Below are 10,789 nucleotides of genomic sequence, written 5' to 3'. Positions count from 1 at the left end.
AGGTGGATCATTAATGAAATGATACGTGTGGGAACAGCAAAGTAATTCATTCACCCAGCTAAACAAATATGCCGTAAAATCAGCGCAATTTGATTACAAAACTTCCAAGCTTATTTTAAAATAATAAATGCCCAAGTTTACCCTCTCCCCACTCCCCAAACACTACTGACATTTAGTTGCGTTGTCTAAATTTCCTAAGGTGTTGTTCACTCGGGATTCGAGTTATCCAATTCGGATTGTTCTAAAGTTCAATTGAATTTGTAAAATTTGCCCTGAACACACTATGTATTTATGAAGTGAATTAATATTACATAGTTGAGATATTTTGACCATTTCACAAACTGGGTTTAAACAAAGATGAATTAATGTTTGGTAAAACGGAGAAATTCGGGCTAAATTTTTCATATTCTGTTCAATTTGTGGATAGTAGCTACAAACTGCTTTAACCTTTAATTATATATATTACTGTAACTTATTTCAATATGATTATTCCAAAAGACGCTAACAACAAGATGAACGATAAAGATAGCACTTTAATCAAAAATGCAACCAAGAAACAAAAAAAAAAGATTGTAGAAAAAAATGATCAATGTATATAGCACTACAATGTAAAAAGCACGTACAAAAATGCTCATCGATACTAACTTTGTTTTGTGAATTAAAAATACATGTATAGACATTATCAAAATATCTATCGATACTGAATATTGAAAAAAAAACCCAAAAACGATCTGCTTTAGCGGCAATGTGCAAGCTTGTGCAATAATGTTTAAAAGAGAGCGATTGTTAACATTTGACAGATTAACCCAAAGCTATCAGAAGTCGTGAGCGATCAAGACAAGAAATCCAAATAGATCATGTTGGTTTCTCCGTTCTGTTTGTTTACAAAGCGGCCCACGATCTCTGTACCCGCTATCTCCATCTCCACGAACCCAGAGAACTTTTCCGGCCACAGACCCCCGGGGGGCTCCATTATTATTTCGCCGTGTTTTTTGCAGTTCGAATCCGTTATGTACAGGGGATGTGGGTCGTCACTTATGTAGATTTCGGTAATTTTCGGTTCCTTTCGTAAATCTTGCCGTATTTCACTTTCGTATGAATTATGAATTGGGTATCTGAATGTCTCACCTATTTTAGTTTTCTGGTCAACAGCGAAAAAAACTTGGAACAGGTTTTTGCAATAGTATTTTCCATCTACCAATACTTTGTACTCATCTCTATGAATCCCGTCTATGAAGGGTCGAGCGATTCGAATCCCATACGTACTCTTGCAAATTCTTGAGCAGATGCACTCAGGGTTTTGTCCAAACAAAACAGCACCCTTCAACACCGCCATACTCGGTTCTTTTGGAGTTATTATCATCATGTTCGGAAAGGCTTCTCTTACGGCTTCACGGACTAAGGGAGACTCTGTAAATCCCCCAACCAATAATATCGTAGCTATGTGTCGGCCAGAATTCTCCTCGAAAATTTCCTTCATGTGTTTGATGATACTGTCAATGGTTTTCTTGAAGAATTCTCTGAATACGTTTGGATCAATCAAGATTTTGTCTCCCTTAACTATTACTTTACCATTGTACTTAGTTTCACGAATAACTTCCTCAAGCTCAAACCCTGTCTTTAGTTTCAACAACATCCTTAGTTCCGCAGGAATCTTGAACGGGACTTCGTCAGTCGTCTCCTTACAAATTTTCCGCTTTTTGATCTCGAAAGCACGAACCATCTCGAGGTATTCCGAGGGATTCTCGGCCCAGCACTGAGTGACAACGTCTTCACCAAAGATCTTGTTGAGGAACACGCTGAACTCCTCATTCACTTTGCCGCCACCCCACGCCCCGCCCGTTGCTTTCCGAATGTGCTCTATATTTCCGTCGTTCACTACTTCCATTACAGAAATGTCACATGTTCCTCCTAAAAACAAATAGTCATCGAAAATGTTACAGTATTTCAATCCACAACCTTGACTTCAGTTTATTATGAAATTGATAAACAATTTTTTTACCTCCAAGATCCAGAACCATGAATTTCCTTCCTTTGTTAAAGGACTGAAGGAGATCTCGCCCCCTTAGTCCCACTAACATTTTTTTCGGCAGATGCCGACAATAGACCGCAGCCACTTCAGATTCATACGCCAGGGAAAGATTATCGCCAGGAATACCAGCCTGTATGCAACATAACCAAGTATTAGAAACCTGGAAACACCCATGACTAAAATAGCTTTCAAAATGCAACTCACGAGTTTGTTTACCTCTAAGGCCGCTTCCCTCATGAATTGTTTGGCGGCGTCCGTCCATACTGCCGGAATTGTGATGATGAAATGGACATCCTCGATGGTATAGCCAGAATGTTTCGTCAATGACTTGAGAATTTCCATCTTAAGAAAATTTATCGACATGGCAAAAATTGTGTGTGCTGGAACTTGTTTCCCTTCAATGTCCTCCAGCATTCTCTTTCGGGTGACATCCTACTCAAAAGACAATAAGAACATTTGGGTGGAAACTTAATTTTTGCAAACCAAAAAATGATTCTATCGGTGCGTTGATAGCTACATTCCTACCATGTTACCCTGTAGCTTCATTTTAAACTTCTGGAAGTAGTACCACTCAGAGCCGAGTCCTTTCTGGGCCAGCTCCGTGTAACGCTGGTCAGCTTCATAGCCGAAGGCGTGAAACTTCTGGTCGGGGTTCAGAAGAATAGAGGTCGGTGCTTTCAGGGACATGCTTCCAGATCCCTTCACGGTCCAGTGGTTTGTCATGATACGCAGGGGTTTTATCTCAAAGTCATGCTTCAACGAGTATGCATATCCTGCAATAAATCCTTCTTGATAACCCGTAACGATAATGTTTGATTTAATAAAAATGAGAAATTTAATCAATTAAAGATTTTGAAAAAAAAATTAAACACTTAATTGCATTGATTTTAAAAACGTAAATAGAAACAAATCCGAAAGCTGCCTTGTATATTGATTTGAACTTTGTGTGTTTCAGTATATATCACGTATTTTTAACAGTTTAAAGGTTTGTAAAAAAAACATTTCTAACCAGAGTAGGCAGTTCCAAAATCAATGGCCGCCACCACCATCTTGTTTCTCTTGTGTTCATTAATGATCATCAAGCTGGGGTCGAATTTCGTCCCCGGTTTTTTAGACACCGCCCCCTTGTCGCGATCTGTCACCCGTCCCGTATCTCTTCCTGTTGGAGGATTCGGAGCTTTTTCTTTTTCCGTCTCTGGTTCCTCATCCTCAAGATCTTCAAGTTGATCAATTTCCGGGATTTTTTCCAAACTTGACATCTTCACAGAATTTTTCCAAATACACAAATTTTTAGAGTCTAAAAATAAAATAAACTACTCCATATATTTAAGGACATAGCATTTTATTCAAAGAAGATGAATTTTGTACAAAATATCAATGTTTGTAAATAATCTTACCTAAAATGTTTTTCTAACTCCATTTTAGTCAGGACATTTCTACAAGAACAAACCTAATTTGCGATTAACATGCACAATTACATGCGTCAGAAATAATGAACAATTAATTCGTTACAAGAACACTTTCTGGACCATTGTCAAATTTTTCAAAGAATTTACAGAGTGTAACAAAATCGAAATCGTGTTGAAACCGTCCGTTTGAGAATTTAGTTGTTCTGATATCAAATATTGGTATATTAATCACTGCAAACAAATAATTACAACTCTATAGTAGTTATTGTGTTTACACGACAAAAAATGACAGTATTATCATCATTTTTATAGTGTTTATAATGCAAATATACCTTACTTTTGAAATACACTGTCATTTTCACTGGGCCCGGTGCTGCTTTAGTTGGGACTAATCTGAATTATTAGGGTCTTACGGAAGATTAAGAATTTATTATTGGGATTAACGGGAGAGACAATTCACAATAAATGTATTAGCCCTGCTCAGTACACGCCAGCTCGTGTATAAAGACCGGGTAATTTAAATATTTATGTAGCGGTCGGCCAAATATGCAATTAAGGTGCAGGTTCATAACACACACACGTCATATGACCCCCGGTTCACAATGACCGCTATTTAGCTGATTTTTCATATTGTCATAAGGGGCGAGTAGATGAATCACCATTATTTCTCAAAACTCGAATATATCGAAAAAACTTTAAGTTTAAGTCAAGATATCCAGAGTTAGATTAGCCATAGGAACAAAAAATCACATGTATGTACAATTTATTGCAAATTTTTTTTTTGAATGCACAAATAGCATTGTGATTTCATCCATCCTGAATGTCTAACATGGGACGTTAACATATAACTTCTATAGACAGACTGGTGAAACTGAAAATAAAATGGTTATAAAGTGTCCTCGTCTTCATTTCTTGTCATCATATCGTATTCACCGACTCACGTAGGGTTTTCTTAACGGAACTGCAGTAGAAGGCAATAACCGGCGGGAAGTTCAAACATCCTATTGCCTTAATTCAAGCCATAATCCCAGCTCGTAAACTCTATCGATAGATCAAATGGGAAACAAAACAAATCCATTGGCGGATCCAGAGGGGGGGTTCCGGGGGTTGGAACCCCCCCTTTCTCTGGGACATATGAATTTTTTTTTAAACTTAAAATTCTAACTGGAAGGCAATTTTTTCCATCTGCAATTTAAATACTATAATTATCCAACATAAATGCTTTAGAAATCGCTTACTAGTATTTAAAAGATGTTCGTACAACGGACGTAATTTATTTCTTATAAACAACACCCTATCGATATTTTATTGAAGTAAAGTTATTAGTTAGGTTCCTGAGACTCCTCTGTTTTTATTATTGGGGTCCCAAATACTAAAACAGAGGGTACTCGGAAACCTGACTAAAGTGTTCTTCTTCAGCAATCGGTGTTTATTTCTTTTAGTAAGCATGTGGAAATTTTTTTAAAAATTACATAAAGCATGCAATATCGCTTAGGTATTTTCTTCTTTATTCCTAAAGAAAATCGATTGTACTTAATGAAACGCATGAATTGCATTTTATTTTTCAAATGCTTAACTGAAATTCTGTGGCAAAATACCATAAGAAGGGTTAACTTGAGACTTATTGATTATTAAGGCTACAAATTATCAAAATCCTTACCAAAACCAAAATTAATTTACCCACAGAAAATGTTAAAAAAAGTCGGGGGGGGGGGGGGGTCTTTACGAATAAAAGATTAAGTTGGTATTGGACATCTCCATATTATGACGTACTTCCTATTGAAATAAACAATAAAATCAAGTATAATTTTATTAAAGGTTTCTTTTCCAAAATTGCTACCTAACAGCGTAGTGCAATGAGTTTGAGTGTTAACTACGAATGTTAGTTATGAGTTCAAATCCCGTTGGGGAAGTTATGATATCAACCTTTCCAGAAAATTTTAAAATATATTTTTTGGTCAAATATTGTAAAAGTTGATTTTTTTTAACCGCTGAAAGTATTCGTTTATAATTTACTTTTATCCACATTAATATAGACCCTTACCACCTTAACTAGTGCTGAATTTTACACGTTTTGATATTTATGGATTGGAACCCCCCCTTTCCAATTTTGCTGGATCCGCCTCTGAAATCAATTCAATTTTGTAGTCTTCGAATTACTTTTTGTGTATAAACAATGACTGAATGGTCAGCGGATTATAGAAAAAACTGCGACATCGTAACAGGAGAGCAGAAAGTCGTACGACAATTTTACTATGCAATTCTTTACTGTCAAGCACATGTATATTATAACAACAGTATTATTCAAATGAAAGGCGCGCACCTGCTAAAAACTGTGCTCACGATGGCGCCAGATAATGTCAGTTTGACACGTTAGGGGTCGTGCTTGTCGCCTCCAACACCGGATAATCGTATTTCAAAATGCTCAGAATTTATGAGGTATCGTAGGACTTGCGTATCGTAAAACTTGCACTTTATCCATTTCGCCATATATAGAAAATTTTGATAATTAAACAAAGATTAAGAGAATGACTTTTCATTTGCCAAACCCTTCATCAATAAAGCGTGATTAGGAAGGCATCGTCGTCGATAACGTATTGCAAAATAGGGAATCAAAATCATTGGATTAAACAAAGTTAACAAGTGGCAAACTTTACGATTGTTTTACGACTGTTTTATCGCCGGGAAGGCGAACTCCGTTCCAATGATTGTTCTCGGTTCTGAATCATCTCCAGTCTGCTCTTGACTCGTAACCAGACAGGCATGGACAATCACCGATAACACACACTTTGAAGTTGTTCTGCGCTCTGGGGCTAATCCATGGCATTACATACAGTATTTCTGCTAATGTTTACGAGTGGTTAAAATAATTCGTATTTACAACACTGAGTGAGGCATTTTACGCTTTTTAAGCTAGAAAAATGATGTGCAGAATATAATAAATTTGTAGAGAAATTGCCCACGAAGTTTTCCATCACACTGAAGTGCAGAAAGGTTGGTACTTCTCTGTATGTACACATATACTATGCCATGGTGCTGACAGGATAGCATGAACATACAAATGGACTTCCCTAAATAAACGTCTCAATTTTTAACTTATTTTATTTTTTCTCTTTTTAATCAAACTCTTACCCATTATAAACTTAATTGAACAATTCGGGTCTAAATCATAAGTGCCGTTCGAGTTGACAACCGGGGTTCTAATTTTCAATTTCTCGGACGTCAATTTTAATTAGCTAATTAACTCAATCAGGCGTGAAGTTGGCAGTCGATTGATTACTTTAGAGCGATCGGCCGCATGGTCAACACATGTGAATTAAAACTGTTAATAATGTAGTTGTTCTTTTTATAGTTTCTTTAGTAGTTTTAGTAGTAGCGCTAGATTGTGTTTTCTTTGGTTTTACCCATGTAACTAATTTCTCTTGTCCTGAAGACAATATCTATTATTATACTTTCATGTTAAATACTGAAATCTGATTGGTTTAGACACAGTTGATAATCCGTTCTATTATCATCAGCGTTAGCAACACACTTAGCAACGGGTAACACAATAAATTGTTACATGCGTGTAAATTATGCGCGTACGGTTTGCCGTGGAATTCACTTCATTTCTATATAAAAGCAGTAAAAAAAATCTTTAAAATTAAGACATTCAGTATAATAAAATAAATAGTGCCTGATTGGGAGGATAACAGTTGAAATTGACACCCCTCGAAAACCATTGTCAACCTCCGCTTCCCGTCGGTTGACAACGGTTTCCTCGGGGTGTCAATTTCAACTGTTACCCTCCCAAACAGGCACTATTTATATATTGTTCGTGTCGTTAGCCATTTTAAGTATAAAATATATATACCTGTGTATATATCTGTGTGTGTGCGCCAAAAATTTTTATTTCAGTATTTCAAGTGTATTCTCACTAAGATTACATGTATGTAGGAAATTGCACTCTCTAGTATCTTGCACTAATGCCTGATAAGGTACCCTAATTTTTTGCGAGAAAGCTTGTCAAAGTAGTGGTAAATCAATAACAAAGTACTGGAAAAAGTTATATAAAATTGAGATATATATATTGATATAACATAGCTATTTGAACCTACCTGATCATCAATAAATATACACCCAAAAGGAACCTACACACGATTTGAGATTTAAAAAAATTCAAACGGTTTATTTGTGTTTTTTGAATGATTGATCAAAATTTGAATGTTAAAAGTAAAAATTAAAATTAAGCAAAATAAAGACGTAAGACATTGTTACGTAAACAAGCTCGAGTCTTTTTAACAAAAGGACTTTGGGCAAACAAGAACGTCCGATTCAATGCATTCATAAATAATATTATCAACAGAAAAAAATTACAGCATTCGATTGAAACTTTTAAAATACAGAACAAATGAAATCAATAATAAGACTTGAGTTGTTTTCCTTACAAATAATTTTGAACTCTGTATCTTGCTTTAAACTCGATATTTGACTTTCGAATTTTGACGAAGCACTAAAAATGCCCATATTAAGTATTCTTTACATCAAAAATGGAAAAATAAAATTTTAAGCTCAAAATTTGTTTAGGTTTTCTAGTACTTACAAATTATTTACAAACTTTTTACAGTATTTTCTGTCACAGACAACTTTGCAACATTCATGGGGTTGAAAAAGAATCACTGCTTGCTTAGTATACACAAGTCCGAATTATCTGACGTTTTCCTGGCTTTTTTAACGATTTGGATATTTTTACTTGCCAGGAAAACGTGAAAAATAAAAACTGTTTTGAAAAGCCAGGAAAAAAGGTAGATATTTTGGACTACTTTAAAATCGTGTATTTTCTTTTTAATTATCCTGTCTTAATTTCTTTCATACAAATTTGTTAAATGATGTATTTTTGCAGAATAATAATCGTGTTTCCTGCTGGCACATTTTTCTCTAAATTATATATTTATATCATGAAAACTACGCTTAAACAAAAAAAAGTTACTAGTAAATGCCAATTGCCGAACATTAGGAAAATCGTGACAACATAAAGAAAATTAATCTGTTCAGTATTTGATAATCATCTTTTATTTATTCTCTGATACAGACACCTGTTTAAAATCAATTAAGCTTCTTTTAAAAAAAAATCTGTAAAATATGTAAATAGGCAAAAGATGTTAAAGTACAAGATTAAACCTGTTGAACATGTTTTTTAGTGTAACTGGATTTTTCCACAAAACGACACTTGTTAATCCTTTGCACTTTATACTAAATAAACATTGCCTTGGCCACACCATATAATTATAGGTAGGGGCACTTCAATGTTGAGGCGTAGTATTTAATAGAATAAACAATAAAATCGAGTGTAATTTTACATATACTAGTTTCTTTCCCAAAGTTGCCGAGAAACAGCGGAGAGTAGTGGGTTTGAGGGTTCACTACGAAACTGTAAGTCACGAGTCCGCATCCCACTGGGGATTTCAAAATTAAAAGTATTTTAATTATAATTTACTTTAATTCACATTAATAGTGACAGATTTCCAATACCGCCTTAACATGGAATCAATGGATACTAGTACTATAAGTTTTCAAATAAGTCTTAACTTTTCAGAAGTATGAATTGAAACTTATCGAAAGAATGTAGAAAAAAGTTCCTAAAACACTTGTCCTTAAATGCTTCCCCTATTAAAGCTGTTCAAAGTAAACCTAAAACTTTCGACGAACCCTTCTTTTAACCTATTAAATAATAACAAACAAAACTACTTAGTTGGGGAAGTAATGGTAAGTTTAAGGTGATGTCAGTTATATACTTGATGGAAATCTTTAAAACAAAATTTTGCAAGAAAACTTACAATCCATTTTAAAATTCTCTTGTTCTTATTACTTTTTTGTTACATTTTTTTACAGGATTTTTTTTTTCTGTGAAACACTTAATTTCTATTTTCCTGATAATTTCTACCTTAAACAATTAGCTAACCCATGATGATATAGAAAACAAATAAACAAATAGTATATGTCATTAATACAACGGTAAAAGAAAATCGTATTCTTTTTTTAAACAGTTGTTATTTGAATACACTCAAAAACCTATTTTGTTTTTGCGCAGGGTTTTTTTTTTTAGACGAAAATGACAGAAACAAGCATTTCATTGAATTTTCAATTTACTTTGTATCTTTTTATTTTACTTTATTCATTATTCAAAATTTTAATATTTGATAGGTTTGTAACATATTCTACAGGCTCTGTGTGACTTGTAAGACATTAAATCTTGAGAGAGTGATAAATGTATAGCATAAAATCATGCAAATATATATAAAATGTCTGATTTTCTAAGCCAAATTTTGGAAGAATTTTACTTTTGAAGCCCTATATCTAAAATTTGACATAACTGGCCCCCATGTTTAACTATGTCAAAATTATACCGATTACATATCAAGGCAAACTAGAGTAGTCTTATAAAATCCTTAATATCTGAAAAGTTTTTATTTCAAATCAAATTGTAACTAAGTGCAAAAATGGTCATCAAAAAATTATGCAGCTTCGTAAATTTTTTCGTAATCCATGTATTCAGTGTCACCATTGTGCATATTCGAAAACAATATTTGAAGAAATAAGTTTGCTTAAATTAATCAAAAATACTGACAACAAATCCTAATCAGGCTGAAACTACATTTTAGATGCAAAAAGGTCAAATTAAATGGGCCATAACTCAGGATGAATACTGACCCCCTGCTATCTTTTTATCTTTTAGTATCTTTTGTGTACTGTAAGCCTTCTGTCTTACAGGATCCTATTGAGGGTCAGCTCAAGCTTATGGATGACAAGTCCAGGATTTCTTTCTCAAGCGGTTTTATTAAGCGTGATCGTATAGTTACAATAACATCAGCTAATAGTAGCCCAAATCAGGAGTCTGCACAATCTCATTTCATATGGGTATATATAAGGTTTTACTTATGATGGACAGTTTTGACTAGTTCGGCCCATATACGACGATCATGAGTGAACATTTAGTGTTCAAAATTAAGATTAATATTTTATTTCTAAATAAAGTAACAAAACCGTCAAAACTGCCTATCAAAGAGTCTGGATGCAGGATTTGGGTCTCCGAGTCCTGGGTCTCGGAGCCCCCCCACCTAGTATGAGCATACACGGCATAAAAGGTTACAAAGGTTAATATATAGAATACACAATACATGACTCAATATAGAATACTAGAGCATTCGTTGCAGACACATAATCGCCAAATAGGTCACATGTTGTTAAACTCTCAATTTGGATATTATTCTGCTCGTATTATGACCTGGTTTCATAACATCATTTAGGAATACTACGCATTGCTACAAGAGTCACAGAGTTCATTCTGTCAATTATTATTAACACCATT

At 34.4% G+C, this 10,789-nt stretch overlaps 1 protein-coding gene across 2 annotated transcripts; it reads right to left on the bottom strand.

The window, feature by feature from the left end:
• Positions 1-515: 515 nt before the first annotated feature.
• On the bottom strand, positions 516-3,800 carry LOC128192991 (heat shock 70 kDa protein 12A-like). 2 transcript variants are annotated; one of them, XM_052866142.1, is made up of 7 exons: positions 3,779-3,800; positions 3,430-3,468; positions 3,042-3,329; positions 2,558-2,805; positions 2,249-2,464; positions 2,003-2,162; positions 516-1,911 (listed from the first exon to the last, which is right to left on the bottom strand). In XM_052866142.1, the coding sequence occupies exons 3-7, from the start codon at positions 3,289-3,291 to the stop codon at positions 833-835; spliced, it is 1,953 nt and encodes a 650-aa protein (XP_052722102.1). In that variant the 5' UTR covers positions 3,292-3,329; positions 3,430-3,468; positions 3,779-3,800; the 3' UTR covers positions 516-832. The 2 variants fall into 2 exon arrangements, with proteins under 2 accessions (XP_052722102.1, XP_052722103.1); XM_052866143.1 differs by lacking the exon at positions 3,779-3,800 and having other exon boundaries at positions 3,042-3,345; positions 3,430-3,675.
• Between the last annotated feature and the right edge of the window lie 6,989 nt (positions 3,801-10,789).

The sequence above is a fragment of the Crassostrea angulata genome, chromosome 7 (genome assembly GCF_025612915.1).
Source record: "Crassostrea angulata isolate pt1a10 chromosome 7, ASM2561291v2, whole genome shotgun sequence".
In the NCBI taxonomy this organism is placed as follows: domain Eukaryota; kingdom Metazoa; phylum Mollusca; class Bivalvia; order Ostreida; family Ostreidae; genus Magallana; species Magallana angulata.
Note: the sequence above shows the minus strand (reverse complement) of the source record. Positions and strands in the feature narration are given on the sequence as shown.